Source organism: Halichoeres trimaculatus, unplaced genomic scaffold, assembly GCF_033239565.1.
Source record: "Halichoeres trimaculatus isolate MK-OKI-2021-1 unplaced genomic scaffold, fHalTri1.1 fHalTri1_scaffold_22, whole genome shotgun sequence".
NCBI lineage: Eukaryota > Metazoa > Chordata > Actinopteri > Labriformes > Labridae > Halichoeres > Halichoeres trimaculatus.
Window position 1 is genome coordinate 17,498,211 of NW_027437200.1, and position 20,569 is coordinate 17,518,779.

The following is a 20,569-nucleotide window of genomic DNA, read 5'->3' on the forward strand; positions in this document are numbered from 1 at the left end:
TCAAATAAGAGGTTAATAAGAGGTTATAAAAAAGAAATGTTATATATCTGTAGTTTTTTCCACATTTGCAAATATTTGATAATATAAACCAATTTGAGAGGTAAGTTTGCGTTGTTGGTTTAGTAAGCGTTACACTCAAAGCTGTTGCCAGCAGTGAAGCAGTTGAAGCGTTGCTCAATCCTGATTGGTGCTTGAGGGCACGTGACATCATCTTGCTTCTCAGAAAGCCCCGCCCTCGTCCACTTGTGAAGAAGATCTCAGAAACATAAACACCAAAACAACCAGAACTATCTAAACTTTGTGGGCTCGTCTTGAGCTCTTGCAGGGTCTTGTTTCTCTGAATAAGAAGCTAATTGAAGAAACTGGTTTCCAAACCTTTGAAGTTAAGGATCTAAATACTTGATGTACCACAAAAGTAATACAATACATTCCTTTGATGGATCTGAAGCAGTGTATCATACATTATTTATCTGACAATAGACCATTGTGCTGTGTTTGTTGATACAAGCTCTGGAGGAAATTAGACACACCAATGATAACACACTCGAGGGGGAGAAAGTTCCTGAAACAGATTGATCTGTTCTTGGAGAGGCTCTTTTTTCTTACTTTTTTTTAAAGCAGGTTTTCTTTCTCTAAAGGAAACGAGAATTTTAAGCCTCAACACAACATTTCATGGCTTGTTAGGAACATTTTTCAACACCGTGTAGATCCTCCAGCTTCAGTTTTATTACAGCTGGCGGACAAATTGAGAGCACAGAGCAGAGCCAGTCGCAATCGTCTTATCTCCTATCTCTTCCCGGCCAAGATCTCACTCCCCAGTTTGTTCCAATTATCCCTCAGTGGAATAGGAAAAATGGTTGAAGTAAATTGGCTGGACTGGATTGTTCTCAGATGTGGACCAAAACTGATACAGATGGAAATATAAGAGAGAGGATCGAGGACGGAGGGAGGGAGGGAGGGAAGACGCTTGATTGGAGAGGAGGAAGCTTTCCCAGAGAAGGCAATAAAACTGATTGATGACTCCCCTCGAGGAATGTTTCCCCAGGTGTGCTTTTGTGAGTGTGTGTGCATGCTGGAGTGTGTGTTTGTGTATTTGTTACAGTACAGTTAAGCAATGCTATCCTTGGCCGCAGGACAAGCGCAATAAGGTAAATTGAGGGGTGAAATGCCGTGTTTATGCGTCAATATTGCACTCTGGCAGCATCAACACAAAGGCTCGAGAGGTTTCACTGAGCTGGGTTTAAGCTGAACTGATGCTATCTAAAGAATCAAAAATTAAATAAAGCAGTTACTTTAAAATCTGTCCTAAAAAAAGAGAAGAAGAAAATGTTTAAGTGCTCAATAAAACACTTCAGGTGGTCCGTGATTTTTGCTTTGACTGCAAATTTTTACACCCTGTGGCTAAGGGCGTGCTTCAAGACTCAAATAACAATAAACCAAATACCAGGCAGGTGTAATTATAAAAGTCAACATTGAGCCATTAAATGTGACAGAGTAAAAGCTTGTTTCAAAATACATGGGCGTCAGTTTGATGCATTAGCCAAGATAAAGACAGCACTTGATTTAATTATTAGGCATGATTGTGATGATAAAATATGCACCACTTAAGTTAACTTAAATGCACAAAAAGAAAGCGTCTATCGTGGTCAAGGTCATGGGGGCAGTAATATCATCAGTGAAGACCAGTGGCCCCTGTCCCCAGCTCCTCTGAGGGGAAACCAATGCGTTTCCAAGCCAGCTGAGGTATAATCTCTCCATCCTACCTGAGGATCTCTTACATGCCCGAACCACCTCATCTGGCTCCTCTTGATGCTGAGGCTGAGCCCAGACACGCTGTGGAGAAAGTTCTTTTCAGCCACGTGTACTGTCAATCTTGTCCTTTTAGTCACTACCCACAGCTCGTGGCCAGGGGTGAGGGTTGGAACATGGACTGATCGGTTAATTAAGAGTCTTGCCTTTTAGCTTAACGCCCTCTTCACCACAATAAACGAGTGTCCATATCACGGCACCTGTCTGACAATCTCACACTCATGAACAAGATCCCAAGACACCAAAAACTCCTCCACTTGGTACTTTGACTCTTCCCAACCTATAGCGGGCAGTCCATCACAGGGTTATTTTCTTTTAATTGTGCGCATGTGTAAACCTAAACTCTTAACCCTGAACAACCCAAAACTCCCATTAGAAATTCATTAGATTCTTTATTAAAATGATTAGGAAGCGCGAATAACAGCATTAAACAACAATAAAAAGCAAGTGATGGAATCAAAATAGCTGCTGCACTGGCAAAGGTTAAAAAGTTATAGGCATAAATTGGAATTAGAAAGGGGAGAAATGTATGACAGTTAAGTATTCTGGGGTATTATGTGTCTTTCAGGTGAATTTTTGCCTCCAAGGAACATCAGTCACGGAAAAAAGGTGTACCTCAAGGATCCCTTCTAGGTCCTCTATCATTTGCATACATCACAATTGTTGTTGTATGCTAAAGACACTGTTGCAATAAATTGTACTATGGTTGTGAAAATACAATAAATACAATATGGAAACTATAACATTTGCATAAACACTTTGGGAAATTACCATTTCCTCATTGCAGAAGCAAAGAAATACCTTGAATGATCTCTAAAACAATTCAAATGCATCGTCAAGCTCTGGTGATAACTCTAGGTTTGCACAGTTTTTGGTGCCCCCCGGTGGACACAGTGGATCATATCATTTTATCACAGATCTCAGTGGGATGGCAGTGAGAAACAGCAGTTCTTACTAAAGGCTCTGGCAATGAAACCTGGTTGGCAAAAAGAGCAAAGAGAGAAATTATCACGGTTGTCATGAAGTCAAAGTCAATGTTTTGTGTTTTCCAAGTTTCCCTCATTTGTCTCACCAGTGTTGACAGGCAGAAAAGTGAATCTGCTGCAGCATTTAAGGGTTGAGATATAAGGTCAGAGCACAACGTACAGAGTGCTTTACCTTCTGCTTAAGATAAAAAAACAGCATATGTAACCCAACTGCTACTCTTTACTGAAAAATCACTAAAACTAAGAGTTTTTCAGGATTTGGTTGCCCTAAGATCTGAAGAACAGAGCAGGGATCTTCTTTGGAAGAATAGCAACCACCTGTTTCTGTTTAATATGTTTTTGTCTCTGTTCTTCCTTTCAGACTGGCTTACAATAATCAAAAAAATACAGCCAGTTTCATTATTAGCTACAAACATATTCTTACATCTATTTGTTTCAGCATGCTAAATATGATGAAAAACTTTGTTTAATCAAAAATGAAAAGCTTCCCTCGGGGTCTAAACCACTGCTCTGGCCAACACCCAGTCAACTGCCAAAGTATAGCATCATAAAAAGACTGGATTTGTTTTGCTGTGATGATAGCTGGAGATTTATAACGAAGATGTTTCATGATTGTGTCCATTTTTCAATCAGATTTATTCGACAACAGATGTCATATACTTTTTTTTAAAAATGTTTTAAGATCCATCACGTGGTTAAATTTAGTATCAGAACAGTGGATAGAGCAGGAAACTGGGGAAATGACAATGACTTTGATATTTTACAAAGATTTGATTTCAACCTATTACTCTGTTGCAATTTTATTGGAGTTAACCAACTAAAACACCATAAGGTGGACCATAAAGGCTCAAATACATCTCGGGTGTGATTATGAGGTACCTCGGAGTGTCTCCTATGTGGTTTCTCAAAATTTTGCCTTTTTCTCAAAATTTGGAAACATGTTTTTTTTTCACAGGTTTTTCTCAAATTTCTGGGTTTTTTTCTTTTTTTTCCCCAAATATTGCAAAAACTCTAAAATATTTACCCTTATGGCTTAAATATTGAGTTCATTTTCCTTGAAAGAAATAGATAAATAAAATTAAAGTCTCATCATGCCATCTTTAAGAATTTAATCTATCACTTGTTAAAACTTTCACACGGTTAATTATGAGAAAAAAATATTGCCCATCTAGCCCATTGGTCACTTTGTCTGACACCTACCGCTCTGTTTTTTTTCAAACTTTGCAAACAGTTTTGTAGAAATGGTCACTCTTGTTAATGGACATGCTTCCTTTATAACAGGGGTAGCCAACCTGTGGCTCGCAAGCCGCATGTGGCTCTTTGCTTTTAAGTGTGTGGCTCTTCAATCCATTTATCAAAAAAATATATATATATAGTTATGAGTAGTGGTGTGCCGATCAATCTAAACTATATATATATAGATCAATCTAAACTATATATATATGGATGCCAACTTTGGGATCAGTTGGTATTGATGCTTAAGTTTCAGTTTCTCTTCTCTAGTACGAATTGAAACACACAAACACAGCAAATCTTGCTTTAAAAATTGAAAATGTATTGATTTTCATTTTATGACATTTCATTTATGTCTGAGAGGAAGTGTGTTTATAAAACCACGTGTGTGACGTACCACAGCCATTTTTGCGGCTCTTGGTCTCTGACTGGTTGGCCACCCCTGCTTTACTTAGTCCTAGAGAGGCATTAATAATAATTTCAGTTGGTTTCATAACTAACTAAAAAATAATCACAGGAGCTTTAATAAAAAGATACAAACCATAAATTAAGTTTAATCACATGTCACAGCTGTTTTTATTGAGCGCTGTTACTTTGACACAGAAAATCAGGCGTTTTCGGCTGTAATCAGAAATATCACTGGACCCAGCTTAGTTTCCTTTCGCAGCTCTGAAAGGAAAAAATCATGTTTCATTTTAAACACATTTTTTTAAAAACAAGTCAAAATTGAATGTTAAATATTTTTCTATGCATAAAATACTCAGCAAACAACACATGAAGTACTCCACATGTTTCAGATAAAGTACCACTCTGTCTGTGCTGTGTTTGGCTCCCCACCGCCCTCTTGTGGTTGGATTTAGCACTGCTGCTGTTGCATCCCTCACAGACACCATCATCACCATCAACAGACCTCCATCTGACAAAGTGTGAAATATTCCTGATCATATCTTTAAGTGACATATTTCAGGATAAGTTAAGCTGAATGGAAGTGAAACTACCTCCCGTTAATAAAAGAACAGGCCTTCTTCTTTGGGTCTTTGTTTGAAATGGGCTCAACGTCCAGTTTACAGGATACATAGATCTGCAGGACAACAACAACACACATTGTGAAGTGATTTGTTCAAATATTCACCATGAGACATATTTAAATTTATCAGAAATCAGTGCTAACTGTGCGTCTGTGGTCCTCTGGAAAGAGGAAAGACTGGAGCTGAATGTGAAGGATTTCATCTTTGATTCTTGGCAGGAAGCGGGAGCTCGAGCCATGCAGCTGTGAGTCTGTGAAACATCTGCAGAGAACAGACACACCTTTATCAGATTTGACCTCTGACCTCTGCGTTTATTACACCGCTGATCTGGATTCATTTTTAAAGTAACAGGATGAGAAACGAGGCTGATTTAAGTGGCTTTGATTTGGAGGGTTAATTAGAGGAACTGCTGTAGACATGAAAGACTCACCCCTGGTGGTCTATGAAGGGGTATCTGGGGTAGGAGTTCACATCAGAGGAAAGAGTGGCCACACAGCTGTTTACATACAGACGAAGAGGAAGATGATGATGATTCACAGAGGCCTCCATGTTGACTGTTTCACCCAGGATGTAAACAGATGACTTTCTCTCACTGCTCCAATCATCTGGAGAATAAAACAGAAACACGTTTTCTTAGTTTAACAGATGATTCAGGGAACATTCATCCTGAATGAATCCAGAATTCAATTCTCAGATTCATTGTACAGGCAGGGGCGTATTTAGTCGTTTAGGGGCCCAAGGCAAACCCAGTCAATGGGGCCCTCCATGTCCTTGTAACTTATCTTCCTCAGAGCTAGACTGGCCTTCCCTGGGTCCACTGTCTCTTTCCCAGAATCAAGGCATGAGACAGTGCTAATCTTGTACATGGTAACTTAACGCAACTAAATGCATTTCCTCAAGTTCTGTACTTTAGTTTGATTTAGAAAAAAGTGAATACATAATTTAGTCCACTTTGTCCTGGATTTGAAATCTTTTATGGTCAATTGACAGCTTATTTGTCCCACAGTGGGGAATTTGCAGAGTAACAGTAACAAACAAGGAATTATGAAGTGAAAAACATTACAAAAGGTAAATATTGAAAACAATATCTTAGTAAATAGAAATTGTGTAAATATCAAGCACAACATAAAACTGGAAAAAAAGAGGTGATATTTACAGTTACCATACTTTTTGGTACTATTATTTTAATGTTAATGTATTTTTATTTGACCCCCTGTCCAGTGAGTTATGTATCCAAAAAAGAGATTTTGTACAATAATGTTTATCACCAACTCAAAAAGTTTGATTTTGAGAAAATGATCCTGTTTCCTGGGCTAGATAAAGTCCTTAAAATCCTATAAGTCTCATATGTTTATCTCAGACCTCAGAGCGACATTGTTTTTATTTCCGACTTGGTTGAAAATAAGAAAAAAATGGGGGGGAAAAGTGTTTTTTACCACTTTCTTCCTGAATCAAATTTTCAGATGTGTTGTAACATGGAAGCTTGTTTTGATTGAAACAAACCCACCTGTCATGAGCCGAAGCTGTAAGTCCAGGTCCAAAAGCTCATACTGGGTGGTGATCTGGGGGCTCCAGGTTGGTTTCAGGGCCTTACTGCTCACTGTGTATCTCCTGCAGAGTGAGGGGGGATATAACCGGAACACAAGTTATTAAAACAAGTTTTTTTGTTGTTGTTTTTGTTTTTAGTAAGAAATTAGTTCAGAAGGTAAATTATCCAAATGATGTGTTGAACCAAAGGCAGATGAAGTAATGAGGGTAAAACTTCCGTTTTGGGACATTTTGGGGATTTGTGGCAACATTAACTGTGTGTGAATGCACCTTCTGAATTCACACTGAACTGGGACAGCAGCTCCATGTGCTTGCACAATGTCTCCATGTGATAGTGGAGGAGAGAACACCAGCAGGTTGTCGTACAGCAAAGCACCTGAGGTGAACTGCACATAAAGCATTGTCACAACAAAACCACTAGATGGTGCCACCAAGCTGCTATGATCTTTTTTCAACAGGTTAACACTTATTTTGTTTTTTGACTCTCCACAGGCTCACTCACCATCATGTGACCTCCACAGTCACTCAGTGGGGCTCTGATGACGTAATCCCCGTTTCCTGACACTTTGGCTTTGCAGTGATGTTCAGCAGCAGCACCAGCAGGTCCAAGGCTGATGTGATCGGGCTCCACAGGTAACTCTGGGTGGAGCAGGTGAGCTTTCATCACAACCTCGATGCTGTCTTCATGACATTTCAACACAAAATTCTTCTTCAGCTTGTGACCTGCAGAGTGGGAGTTTGGGTTGTTCGTCTGTTTTAAAGAGTTTGCTTCAAGTGCAGCCAAATCAGAGAAGGACAGAAAGAGAGGTGGGGTTTGGTAAGTGTGGCACAAAGATGTCTGGAAGAGAAGATTTGAAAAGAAGATGAAATGAAGAAGCATTTTGTTTGAAAGAGCTCTTTGATAGCTTCAAATGTGGCTGTCAGCAGAAACACACCTGACACTAATCACTCCTAATCAGTACCAGAGAAAAAAAACAGAAAGGATACCCAAAGTATAAAAAAAGTGTTTTATTCACACTGAAAACACTGTAGGTCTGCATACATAAATAAATAGAAAAACACTCAAAGAGCACAGACCTCCACCAAGCATATTGTGATTGTCACCAACACTTTAGTCCTACTTTAATGTTATACTCCCTTTCAGCAGACTGTCTGCTACAATTTGGTGTTAGTTGCAGGTTTGTATGATACTTTGTTTACTGACAGTGCTAAAAATTATGATAACCCAGTACATATTTCATATTCCAGATCTTAGTATCCAGAATATTGTCAGGATCTGGATCATACTTTTACATCTGTCAGAAATGATGGTGACCTTGTCTTGTATTGTTTTGCGAAGTAATCCGACCATTTATGGTGGAGTTATATACACATATGGTGAAAATGATAAAGAATTCTTTAAAAAATCCTGGATCTAGACGGTGATCCAGATCGCCTCCAAAATTTAATCACTGCTTCCTTGTCCCATTTTGAACATTTCCTGAAAATTTCATCAAGATCCATTTGTTACTTTTTGAGTTATGTTGTTCACAGACAAACAGACAAACTCTCCCAAAAACATAAACTCCTTGGCGGAGGTAACAACAATCTTTTCAGTTCACACAGATTATCATGCAGAAAATTGTCTAAAATATCATAAAGGCTTTGTTCTTTGTTTTATTGAAAAATACAAAAAAAAATTGCCCAATCAACCAAAAATGTCAGAGACCCCCTGCAGTACCTCCACGGACCCCTTAGGGGCCGCAGACCCCCAGTTGAAGACCTGTGCTCTAGATTTTAATATATTTGGCTGTAGTGTCCTTGGTGTCACATTTTTGTTTCTGATATAAAGTTTTGAAGCCTATTGTCAATGGTGGTAGTGCCTTTCTATAGGAATGGCTCATAGATTTCATATCTTTTGATAACAAGTTACAGAAAAAAAACTAGTAGAGTGTGTGTAAAGAAACAAGCTTTTCAGACCAAAACTATTTTTTTTTGAATAAGCTTGTTTTTTTGGTTTAGCGTTTATGTGACTTCTGGTGTTTCTGACGCCTGCCACCCTCAAGCGATTTTCAACACTTCAGCATCAGCTTCATATCTGTAGACTGGGCATTTTTGCTTTCTCTACCCACACTCAGTATCACAAACAAGAAAAATGACAAAAAAGATGTTTGTGTTTCATTCATCTTGAATGAAACTGCTGGTTTCTTTTATTCTTTATTTGATTTCCACATGACTAACTGGAAGAGCATGGGTAAAAAGTGTTCATAGTGGTTTGTATCTGAATCAACATGACATAAAGACACCAGTTCTCCCGTTCACCATTACAAAATACAAGTATTCATTGTAAAAGTAGCTTTGCATTCATGTGTAAAGAAAGCTTTAAAGGAACTGAAACACATTTTATTCTTTATAAATTAAAAAAAAAAAAGGAGAAGCAAGAGGAAAGAACGTTGCTGAAGGCACATTGTTGTGCTTACAAGAATCTGAGGCTACGTAACTGGTTTTGCTACTTCATTGCAGTAAAGGAGCCTTGTAGTGATCCATTAGATTTTCCTTTCTAAAAATCCCTTTTTAGTATTCCCTTGTTAGATTTCAGCACAAATGTTGTTCCAGGATTGCCGCTGCAATGATGGTCAAAATTAACCCATATGTGAATTTTATGTTCTAAAAAAGCAGCATTTCACACCATTCCCTGAAGAAACTAATCACATTGTGTGATTTGTTGTTGTTGCTGTTGTTGTTTGACTTAAAGGATTTTTCTTTCATCTTCTCCACTCAGGGATGGAGGTCTGTCTTGGAGCCACACCATCAGGACACATCTTGTACGGGGAGCTGGTTTTGATGCACACACTCTTCAGCTTCAGACAAACAAAGCAGAACGACACCTGGCAGCGAGGGCAGTGGATGTTCTTGCAGTAGTCTTGGGTATGCTCCACTCTCATGCCGCATGTAGGACAAGCCCGCACAGAGGGGCAGTTGGTGACCCCCTCCACCGCAGGCAGACTGATGCTTTTGCAGGTTTTTAGAAGGTGAAGAACCGTGTCGACGCATCCCTTGTTGTCGCAGCGATCCGACCGGGGGCCTGGGCCTTTCCACGTCTTCAGACACTGCCAGCAGAACTGGTATGTTTTCCCCTGATCAGCTGTGCAGATGCTGCACACCACACACAGGTTGGCTAGATCCATCCTCTCCACAATGGTTTTGCACTGTGGACACTGATGTAAAACAGCAGAACACAATCATGTGAAATAAATGCTGTCACTTTTTTTTTTTTTACTTAACTTAAAATATTCCACTCAAAGTCAAAACACAAGGCCCACAAAAACCACTGGACTCCTTACTTGCTTTATTTCACAGTAATCTGCAGCAGCCAGGCGAGCCATGGTCTCTTCAAAGAGCTTCATTTCCTCCACGGACAGATCTGCCAGTCTCCTCACCTCCTGGTAGGACCACTGTTTGTTGCACACTCTGGTACCTTCTATCACTACAGGGCACCTGAATTTGTATTTACCCTGTAAACAACGAAAGAAGGATTAGTTTCAGATCATAGAAAACAAATAGACAAACATAAAAGCATTTTATATCCACCTCAGCAAGTTTCCTAACTTTTCTGGAAGTCGACTTAAATTTTTTTCAGGGCTGATATTAATTATTTGTAAGTCATGATATTAAGAACAACAATACAAATATTACTGGGCTTCCTAACTGGTCTACTGGGGTGTAAGATGCTTACTTCTGATTGGTCAAACCCTCAGATGACTTTTATTAACTTTATCTATTATGAGCGACAGACTCATCACTTGATGTTCAAATAATTCACGGGAAGGAGCTTCGCCATATTTAGCTTTTGCTTGTTTACAAAAAAAACCCCAACAACATATGGATGAGTAAACGGTTAACTTACTCAAGTAAACAATGTAGCTAAAACATTAGTTTTGGTTAGCATGCTAATTCAGTGAGAGCAACTTAACCATGAGCAGGGTGGTGACATCAGCAGTGGTAAAACTTGTGACAATTTGTTTATTTGTGTTCATTGATCATTTTTAAAAAATCATTTAATGATTGTTTCCTGCCAACGTGTTTGTATCTTAAGTTACTATCCCGCTAACAAGTGGGAAAATGTTCAGTTTCTGTCTTATACTAACTGCTATCCATATGTTATCCCATATACAGCAAATGTATGGTGAACCCAAATTTTAAACATCACATTCAGGAGTCAAAAGGCCTAGAAATTTTGTAAATGTTGTTAAATTATTCACTAATTCATCACCGTTAATTGGCCGAGGCTGATAATTAGATGACCTTTTCCTTATTTTTTCATTTTTAAGTTTGTGTTCATTGCTTTGTTAATACAACTTCAACCATCAATCTTATATTTATATATTTTTCATTCCTAAATCATTGGTTAAAAAAAAAAAAAAAAAAAAAAAAAGCCATAAACATAAATATCAGTATTCCAAACACCTGTTCTTATCACTGTCAGTTCCTCTTCTATTCATGTGTGTCAGTGTCTGTGTCTGCCTCAAACCCTCTCCTCAGCCTGTATGTTGATGTTTTGGTTGTGTTGGGATGTATTTGGGCAGAGGGTAGGCGTGGTTACATCAGCCAATCACAGCGTGCCAGTGCTAAAGTGATTTTGCGTACTGATGATTCGCAAAGTTTATGACTTGGCATACAAACATGCCAAGATGATGCTACAGGTGGTTGCTTGGCTAGTGAGTTTGTGTTCAGACAATCGACTGTAAAAAAAATGGATGTCAAGTTGCTTGGATCGAAGTGAGATCTCCACAAAAACTGCTCCCCCTGGTGGCTGGCTGCAGTATAGGTTAAAAAATCTGGCTTTCCATTCATTCCATATGGGCTGTGGTCAAACTTTAAAAAATTCATATACCTCGTAGAAATGTTTCTCACATCTGATTGTTGTGGTGATTTTTTGGCTGCCCTGCATTCAAGTCCTCTTTTTTTCTGAAAAGTTGTGTTTTCATTAGTTATACAAGGTTAAAAACGCAGACTCTGACTGCTCAACTGCTGCCAATGGCGGGCCTGTGATGGGGGTATTTTGGCTTTAAAACCGTACAATGGTAAATGGACCCATACTGTCCACTCTATATACAGTCAATGGTTCAGACAGTCACAGTAGGAGGCTGTGGGTGTGCGTCGAAGAGGAAGAACCCAGTTTCCAGTTTCTTGCAGACCCTACCTTTAAAAAATGTATACTTGTGTGTTAGATACCTCATTCAGCTGTCTGACACACCACTGAGTCAGAGAGTCTGGAGTCACAGCGTGGCCGCAGGACAACTCTGCTGTGAGTTCACTGTCACCATCACCTAAAGCTGAAGTTACACAGTGGGGCCAGAGTTAGCCTCAGTTGTTGTGAATCATAGTAATGTTAGGACACAGAGAAGCTTTAGACGTGTGAATAAAACCACAGCAAACTTAGGAAATACTTGTCAGTGATAAAGTGAAAACAACAGCAGCTGTCTGTGTTTGTTTCACGGTGAACAACATAAAACATCTTACACACAAAATCCAGGTCGTCCACTTTGAAGGCGAACTTCATGGTGGTATCCCGCGGGTCAAATTTCTTCTCTGCTTGTTCCTGTCCTTGAAGATTCATATTGATTCTCCTCACTGGAAAAAAAGTCTGATGATGTGGCAACTGATAAATAAATTATAAATTATAAATTAACATATTATTAGCAAACAAATTATCATAACTAGTGAATTTATACAATAACAACCATAAATGTATTTAAATTCTTGTCATAGGTAAAATATGCTTTAACCAGAAGGCTCAAACTCAAATTACCTGAGTTTCTGTTTTATTTTATGTGTTCTTTTTAATGGTCAGTAATGACTTAGTGAAAGATATGACAGCTCATTAGCGTTAGCATCAGAGTTTAAAACCTATGCGTTTGATAGAAAAATAACTGTTTTTGGTATAAGGACAAACCCATAGCCTAAGCTATGACAGGACCAAATGCCAGAACTCCTAAGTTTAATAATTCTGAACAACATTAAAAAATAAATAAATAGATAAATAAATCCTGCAAGTTTGATTATTATTATTACAGAATAAATTAGGCCCACCAAAAAAAATCCAAATATGTCTATTTTTTTTTACTATTATTTATTTGGAAAACAAAATCTGATTTAAATCTCTAAATTTAATTCTGTGAAAGCATTTTGGCTTGGTGTGTATGCTGTGTCTTGTTTTTCTGTGGCCAGCCTCAAGTTGAATCTCAAAGAACTGCAGATTTTTTGACACATGGGCTTTGTATATTTTTAGAGTTTGGCCACTTGCTTTAGGCACTCTGACAAAGTTTAAGAGAAAGCATAAAATATAAACCATGCTTAGTATGAAACTATGTAGATATCATAAGTTTAGTTTCACGGAAGTTTATTTTCTTGACGAGAAATCACGGCTGTAAACATGTTTACCAGTATAACTGAGCTTGTAAAATGAAAATAAATCGGAGCAGAAACTTTGGGAATTCCCGCGGTGACTTCCTCCTACACTGATGTTTGTTAAGGGACATGACGTTTTCGCTGCAAGCTGTTGGTTCACGGTTAAAAAAAAAAAAAAAGAAAGAAAGAAAGAAAAAAAAAAAGAAAGAAAGAAAAAAATCTTACCTTTATTTAATTTTAATTTATTTTCTATCACATTTCAACGTTTATGTTGATTCGAAAGCAGGGGATAAAAAAAGTTTATCTTTTTAGAGGAAGTAATGTCTTACCCGATGAGAGCAGCTTGACTGGCTTTGTTTTCTTCCACTTCCTCTTCAAGTGTTTCAACACCTGCGGAAAACACAACTCGAGAGACTGAAGCTTCTCTTAGTTTAGCTAAATACTCCACAGTGTGATGATGAGTTCAGTTAAATTGTATCTCTGTGTCTGTCTGTTCCCCTCCTGTCCGTGGGATTTTACCCGGTTACTCCCTCCCACTCGCTTTTATCGAAAGTGAAAGAAAGTCATCCTTAATAACCACGCTGTCAGGTGAGTGCCTGCTTTTTGACTGCTTTATTATGAAATGTGTTACCGCCCGTGTCGCGTGAGTTTAAGTGCACGTGCATCCATTACTTTAGCCTACGTTTTACTACTGATTGTCCACTTTTGTCGTTAAATCTTGCTGTGTCTACAGTGATGCTTGGATTTCCAATGACACCTAAACACAACATAAACTGACAGCGTTTTGTTGTTCTTAACGTCCACTTTCCTTTACCTTTGTGTTTGTACGGTTTAAATGTTAGTCTGAAGGTCCAACGTTTCTTAAAATATCAACGTGCATCAGTTTTATTCACACAGAACTTGGTGAAATTTCTGTAAAGGTAAAAATTACATTCGTAAAAACTCGTGTAGTTTAATGATAGTGGTAGCTTGTATAGCAGCTGCCTGTTTCAAACTGCTGTAGTAACGGTTGCTTTGCTAGTCCACTACTCTTGTCCCCACTTTGGCTTTTGGCACACTAAAAAGTACATAGAAGGGAAAATATCAAGAAAAGATGAACAGAATAACAGTGTTGGAAAAACATAAAAAGGATTTCTTTTATATGTTCATAAACATATGTAAACATGCCCACATATCGCCTTATTGAAAAGTCTAAACATCTTAAAGTCATTTTCTTTCAGTTAGAGTGTTTTGCAATGTCTCTTGTGTTCAGGGCACAGCTGGTCATAATTTTTGGGACTCAAAACCTTTTCATCAAATGAATTCACGAGTGATACTAATACTAATTTTTGCATAAAATAAAGGCAAATAGTTTTTTTCAGACTTTTTAATGATTTAGTTGGTTAAATTAGGAATGTATTTGTTGACAGCCTTTAAGGAGAAATATTTCAGTAAGTGACAATGACAATCTAATTTTAAAATCTGGTTCTGGTGTATACAAGCTTTTAATGTTTTTGATAACCCTGATCATAGACTGGATAATAAATGTTTGCAGGATCTCTGACATCATCCATCTGTTTCTGATACAGAGTTTTGAGGCCCATCGTCTTTGGGAGTCACATTTAAAATGCTAACCCGAAGAGGCACACTTGTATGTCCGTCAGGTGAGCTGTGCCTCTGGTACTCTTAATATCTTTTGAACTGCTGAGTTAGACATAAAAAGTTATAAGTGCTTTGTGGTGCAAACCTGCTTGTCTTGATATTCTGCTTTATGTTGTGTTCAAAAGGCTGAATCTGTTCACCCCCTGAAAACTTTTGATCTGAAGATGTCAACATTTGAAAAGCATCACAATGAATCAGGACTTGGTGAAAATATTCAGAAAGAAACTACGCAGCCTAAACATCTCAGGTGAATAAGAGGAAGATAAACACTCTGCCTGGTTAATGTGTCAGATTAGTGTCTTAAGGCACTCTTCTGTTGCTGTTTTTTTAGATTACCATGGACTGAAGAGTCCAGGTCTTACCTGCTATTTGAACTGCATCCTTCAAGTGCTTTTTATGACTGACGACTTCAGAGAGGCCGTAAAACGGTACTAAAACTTTTCTTCGTTTAATCTCTAGCTTTTTGCTTTTTACACTTCTTCATCTAAATAGTTTTCATTTCGTGAAAATGCTCCTCCACAGTTTTATTAAGAGTTACAGTACATGAGGAGATCAACACCACTCTTCTACCTGCACTTTGAGTATAGAGCCAAATCTAGAGGGCTGTAAAAACAAAGAAATAAAGATCACAACAATAAACTTAAAACATTATGACTCAAATCTGGTAACTTAAAAACTTAGTACTCCTAATATAACAACTTTTATTATTGTACTTCAATCTCGTAGCAATGCATTTTAATCCTCCTGAATAATAACTTGAATCTCATACGATTCAATGTGAGTAGTATTATAACTTAAATCCAGTAAAATTATGACTTAATTTCATGTATATCACAACTTCAGTCTCATAAAATTTAACAATTTGACTTTAATCTTGTAACGCTACAACTTCATTCTCGTAACATGGCGATCTTATATTAGTCCAAAACTAAGCAGCTGATAGTTCACGCTCTATATTTTGCTGAGCTGAGTGGTAGTTTCCAAAATGTTTGGTAAATTAAAATGTCCTTCTCTCTCTGTCAAAGGTGTAGCTGTCAAGATTCAACGACTTTTGACTCACATTTGGCCGATCTGTTTGCTGCCTTAGAGAAAGAAATGGCAAAAACACATGCAATCATAAGAAAACTGGGCATCACAAATGGTAAGTGTGGATTTCAGACATCACAACGCTCAATAATACATGATATTTTTATTGTCTTACATTTGTAGAACTGTTTTTAATCCATTCATTCAGTGTATGAGCAACGAGATGCTGCTGAGTACTTTGAGAAAATCCTGTGTCGGACAAGTCAAGAGGCATCAAAGGTAGAAAACGATTTTAAAATGTGTCTATACAGGTTTAAACTCCAACTCAAACGGTTCTTTTCTGACTGGTTAAAGCAGGACTTAATGATCCACTGATGTGTCGATGTTTCCAGATGTTTAAAGGAGAACTGAACCACAGGATCAAATGCCTCAAGTGCAAAAAGACGAAGGACAGCAGGAGCTTCTTTTGGATTCTGCCTCTTGTGGTGGAAGATTCACGTCACCAGACCTTCAGTGTGGTACTCAACTTTCCCTTTTAAAAATACAAGAGCTATACTGTGTCTTTCTCTTTGAGAGGAAATTAAATGAGAATTTGTGTATTTTTGATTTTTTTTTCACTCTATTTACAGAAGGAAGGGTTGGAGGCTTTCTTCAAATGGGAAAAAGTCTGCGGGGAAAACAAGATATTTTGCAGCCATTGCAAGAAAAAACAGGATGAAGAATTTGTGAGTACAGAATATTTAGTTTTTAATTTTTTATCAAAATGTTAACTGTGGTATTTTGAGTCCACTGAATTTATCTCTGTTATGAAAAACAAACTATTACAACATTCAATGATAGCGATGGTTTTCATGTCTCAAAAGCAAAACTACAGTGGCCAGTAGGTGTCAGACACATTCAAAGAATGCAAAAGCAAAAACACAAAGGAAGTTAAAGGAGTTTAGTTATTCCAAAAGACACAGAAAAGCTGTAAAAGTAAGTAAATGATTATCATTTTTAACTTCAGCTATGATAAATGTAGTTTTGTAGAGGTCTCACCTTGTGATATCCTACATACATAGTATTTTTATTTCTATATTTACCACTAAAATGTCATCTTATAGATAGTTTTATGAATCAGTCATGTCATAGCGTTAGCATTAGAGCTATATTTATCATAACTGAAGTTCAAAAAGACGACAATCATTTACTTTCATAACTTTTCTGTGTCTTTTTGGATAACTGACCTTTTAACTTTTATTGTGGCTGTACTTGTGTTGTGTTGTGCTGTTTGCAAACCGTCTGGCTCCCACAGGCCACCGTACAAAATCAAGACAAGCAACAATACCTCAGGAATTTTATGTCTTTGTTAAGAAACTAAAAACAAAAAAACATTAGAAATGAATTTACCACTGATTTTCCTGAAGTTACCAGTTTTAATTCTTCTGATTTTGTTGTTTTGTTCAGGAATGTGAGATTACACAGAGCCCAGAGGTTTTGACGCTCCTGTTGAAGAGATTCAGTTATGACTATGTGTTCAGGTGTTACATCAAGCTTCACTGCAAAGTGGAGATACCAAAAACTTTACATGTGGCAGTAAGTTGTTACGTATTTTTTTATCTTATAAATATTTTAATTGAATTTCCCAAATGTGGTGGTTTAAAGAGGGGGATGTTCAGACGAAACATGAGCAGATTTTCAAATCACGACATGTTCATATATTGTAGAAATCTCTGAATCTGTCCGTGAACTACTCAAGATGGTATATCCTTAAAGCAACACCTGAGTAGATCATAACCTGGTGAAATGATGAGGACATTAGGATATCTTAACTTGTTCATAACACATTAGAGCAACAGTCTTTGAACACCGACGTCTGCCTGTAGCTCTGCCCTCACCTGGCCCAATCAGAGGGAAGGGGGTTTGTGGAGTGGGGACCTTTAAAGAGACAGTAGCTGAAATGAAGCTTTTCAGACAGAGGCTTAAAAAAGGTTTGTCTTAAACACTAGTCTGTGAAGAATTTAGATTTGATGAGCTGTTAATCATCTGGGGGCCAATTGTTCAAAGAATTTAATCCAGATCAAAATGATCCGGATTTGGAAATCCCATTTCTTGCTATCCAGGGTGAGGTAATCCCTTTTAGATTTATGCCAGTTTTCAAAGCAGCATTGGATTGGCTCACCCAGATCCGGATACACAGTTTTTAAGATTACCAAATCCGGATTACCAGTGCTCTAAATGGGACAACATATCTTAATGTGGGCTACCAGCCCTGTAAAGAACAACAGGTAGAAGAGCCAACATGGGATCATTGTAAGTGTTTTTTTATTTTGAGGAAAAAATAAACATAAACATCCACTTCTAATTTTAATTTCTTTTATGACCCCTCTTGAAAAATACAAAGTGGATATTTTGTCTAAAATGTTTTTTAAAAAAGAGTCTAAATGTCCAATAGTTAGCAAAATAAAACAAAAGAAAATGGTCATGATTCTTCATCTGTAAAGGAGAGTCCAGTATTTTTAAGCTCTGCTTTTAGAAGGCTGATCTGAAGTTTTTCTTTGGTTTGCTGCAGTTTGGTCAGCATGATTCATTCCTCTGCCAGGAGTATCTGTGCTTCTGCTCTTTCAGTTTCTCTTTGTTTTACTTTGCTGCACTGAAAGGCTTCATTGGTAGCTTTATATAGTTAGCTTTATATGCTTTATCTCTGTAATGGTTTAACAAGTCAAGTGCAAAATACAAAGTAAAGTATTGACACTAAATTGTAAACTGATGCATTATTTGACTAATTTTAAAGTTTTATGACATTTTCTTCCTGAAATTCACTTTGAAATCATACCCCCTGTTTGGATCAGGATAATCCTGTTTTCTGGATCAGGGTGATCCAAATCTTACTGAAATGATTTGAACAACACAAACTGAAGGGTTGATCCAGATTAAAACTAGGATTGGATTAAGTGATCTAATCCCAGTGTTAATCCAGATCAAACCTTCATTTAATTTTGCTAACTATTGGACATTTAGCCTTTTTTTAAAAAAACATTTCAGATGTTTTCAAAATATCCACTTTTTAATGGATATTTGTTACTTATTTGTTGTGGCTCAGATGAGGGGTTATAAAAGAAATTTGAAATATTTATGTTTTTTTTGTTTTTTGTTTTATTAAACAAACGCCTACAATGACCCCATGTTGGCTCTTCTACCTGTTGTTCTTTTCAGAGCTGGTAGCCCACATTATGATCTGTTGTCCCATTTACAGCATTTTGATCCAGATTAAATTCTTTAAACAACTTGCCCATAAATCTCCAAGGCTACCAGAAAAGCAGTTTAAAGCTCAAAGAAGTACAATGCCCCCTCTTTAAAGTTGTTTTTGTCTCTACAGAATTGTACATACGACCTCTATGCTGTAGTGGACCACTTTGGTGAGCTGACAGGAGGTCATTACACCGCTCAAATCAAATCCTTTGAAACTCAGTGCTGGTACAGCTTCAATGATGAAAGTGTGAGGGTAAGCTCATCCTGCTTTAAACAGTTCAATGCTACAAATCTTAGCACTTTGCAGCGAAACAGTGAAAACACTGACTTTGATATTTTCACTACTTCAGGTTGAACGTACAGAATCGAAGGCGGAGTGTTTGAGGTCTCACACAGCGTACCTCCTCATGTACAGGAAAGGTAAGATTCCCAAGAGTCAGTGTTAAAGTAGAAACCAGGCTGTGTTTTTAACAAGCTTTATTTTTTCCTTCTCCAAAGTGAGCAAACATCTTGATGGTAATGTGGACGCCTTCCGCTCAAACTTTGACGTTGAAGCCAAAGTAAAACTTGATGGAGCTCAGAGGGAGGAGGTGTCTGCTCCTCATTATGGACTAAAGGATAAACACATCCCAAAGGAGAACTTTAAGCACATGAACGGTGAAATAACAACAGAGAGAGAGATCCATGGTGATGTTTTGAAAAAGCAGGCAAACTTTTCAGAGAGCCTGGGAAATCCATTTGAAGAGGTGATCCAAAGAAACGGAGCAAAACATCCAACATTGTGCTTTAAAAACTTTTTATTAGAAAACAAACATGAAACTAAAAAGAAAGGTCTGCTGGGGAAGAACACTAACTTTGAAACACTGAAGTCCACTGCTACAAAGACTAAAAAAAGAGAAACTGATGTTGGCCTCACAGGAAACAGAGTCCAACCTGCAGTTAATAAAGTCATGAGAAACAAAACAGAGGATGACATCAGACACAAAATGTCTACCACAGGAACTGTGACAAGGAGCGAAAGAAGACTTGGAAACACTGCAAAGAGCAGAGTCAAAGGAGAGCCATGGAGGTGATGAATTTATAAACTCGTCATCTTAAAATTTATTTTCAAAATAAAGTTTTATTACATTTGATTCAGGAGTCTAATCTTGTTGCCTGTTTGTATACATTTTCTCTATTTTTACGCATATCATCAGCTCTTTGATTGATTTACATCCTCCTGACCTCCTGACTCACTCCTCTTATTTATTACTTTTATAATAAGATGATATTTTTACTATTTTTGCTCCTGCATTTGTCCTGGGACCCTACATGTATCTGTGGCTGCATTGTTTACATGTGAAATCAGCTGTGTCAGTTTCTGAGAACTGACCACAGAACAACTGGACATCTTTATGTGGCTTACAATTTTAATTAAAAGGGGAAATATTACACAAAATCCACATTTATATGGTTTACTGACAGAAATATGTGTTACTGGAATGTATACAACACCACCTTCTTAAAAATCTCTTTTTTGAGAATACAGACACACATGTTCAGAACGGAATGATGCCTTCATGTCTGGCAGTTTGTTTGGTTGTGCTGAAGTTGCCATGGTAACGGAACGCTTGGGCTCCAGACTGCTTCCTGAAGGGGTGGGGTTAACTCAAGCTCATTTGCATATTCGATTCCAGA

The 20,569-nt window shown here is 37.6% G+C and overlaps 3 protein-coding genes across 9 annotated transcripts; 1 reads left to right on the forward strand and 2 right to left on the reverse strand.

Moving 5' to 3' along the window:
- Positions 1 to 4,592: 4,592 nt before the first annotated feature.
- Positions 4,593 to 7,549, reverse strand: LOC141784563 (zona pellucida sperm-binding protein 3-like). The gene is made up of 8 exons (XM_074662408.1): positions 7,107 to 7,549; positions 6,875 to 6,990; positions 6,564 to 6,667; positions 5,487 to 5,661; positions 5,200 to 5,317; positions 5,027 to 5,109; positions 4,835 to 4,944; positions 4,593 to 4,697 (listed from the first exon to the last, which is right to left on the reverse strand). The coding sequence occupies exons 1-8, from the start codon at positions 7,482 to 7,484 to the stop codon at positions 4,636 to 4,638; spliced, it is 1,146 nt and encodes a 381-aa protein (XP_074518509.1). The 5' UTR covers positions 7,485 to 7,549; the 3' UTR covers positions 4,593 to 4,635.
- LOC141784561 (ubiquitin carboxyl-terminal hydrolase 50-like) lies at positions 7,179 to 19,977 on the forward strand. Of its 6 annotated transcripts, none has more exons than XM_074662405.1 (16): positions 7,179 to 7,256; positions 9,366 to 9,511; positions 9,605 to 9,708; positions 9,944 to 10,029; positions 13,548 to 13,582; positions 14,563 to 14,637; positions 14,761 to 14,882; positions 14,967 to 15,063; positions 15,661 to 15,776; positions 15,870 to 15,940; positions 16,054 to 16,179; positions 16,291 to 16,386; positions 17,108 to 17,236; positions 19,020 to 19,145; positions 19,243 to 19,312; positions 19,391 to 19,977. In XM_074662405.1, the coding sequence occupies exons 7-16, from the start codon at positions 14,825 to 14,827 to the stop codon at positions 19,963 to 19,965; spliced, it is 1,464 nt and encodes a 487-aa protein (XP_074518506.1). In that variant the 5' UTR covers positions 7,179 to 7,256; positions 9,366 to 9,511; positions 9,605 to 9,708; positions 9,944 to 10,029; positions 13,548 to 13,582; positions 14,563 to 14,637; positions 14,761 to 14,824; the 3' UTR covers positions 19,966 to 19,977. The 6 variants fall into 6 exon arrangements, with proteins under 6 accessions (XP_074518506.1, XP_074518502.1, XP_074518503.1 ...); XM_074662401.1 differs by having other exon boundaries at positions 14,800 to 14,882; XM_074662402.1 differs by having other exon boundaries at positions 9,613 to 9,708; positions 14,800 to 14,882.
- LOC141784565 (E3 ubiquitin-protein ligase RNF19A-like) lies at positions 9,349 to 13,431 on the reverse strand. Of its 2 annotated transcripts, none has more exons than XM_074662411.1 (5): positions 13,324 to 13,431; positions 12,107 to 12,217; positions 11,819 to 11,919; positions 9,928 to 10,098; positions 9,349 to 9,801 (listed from the first exon to the last, which is right to left on the reverse strand). In XM_074662411.1, exons 2-5 carry the CDS (start codon positions 12,201 to 12,203, stop codon positions 9,349 to 9,351), a joined length of 822 nt encoding a protein of 273 aa, XP_074518512.1. In that variant the 5' UTR covers positions 12,204 to 12,217; positions 13,324 to 13,431. The 2 variants fall into 2 exon arrangements, with proteins under 2 accessions (XP_074518512.1, XP_074518513.1); XM_074662412.1 differs by having other exon boundaries at positions 12,107 to 12,230; positions 13,324 to 13,389.
- Positions 19,978 to 20,569: the final 592 nt, after the last annotated feature.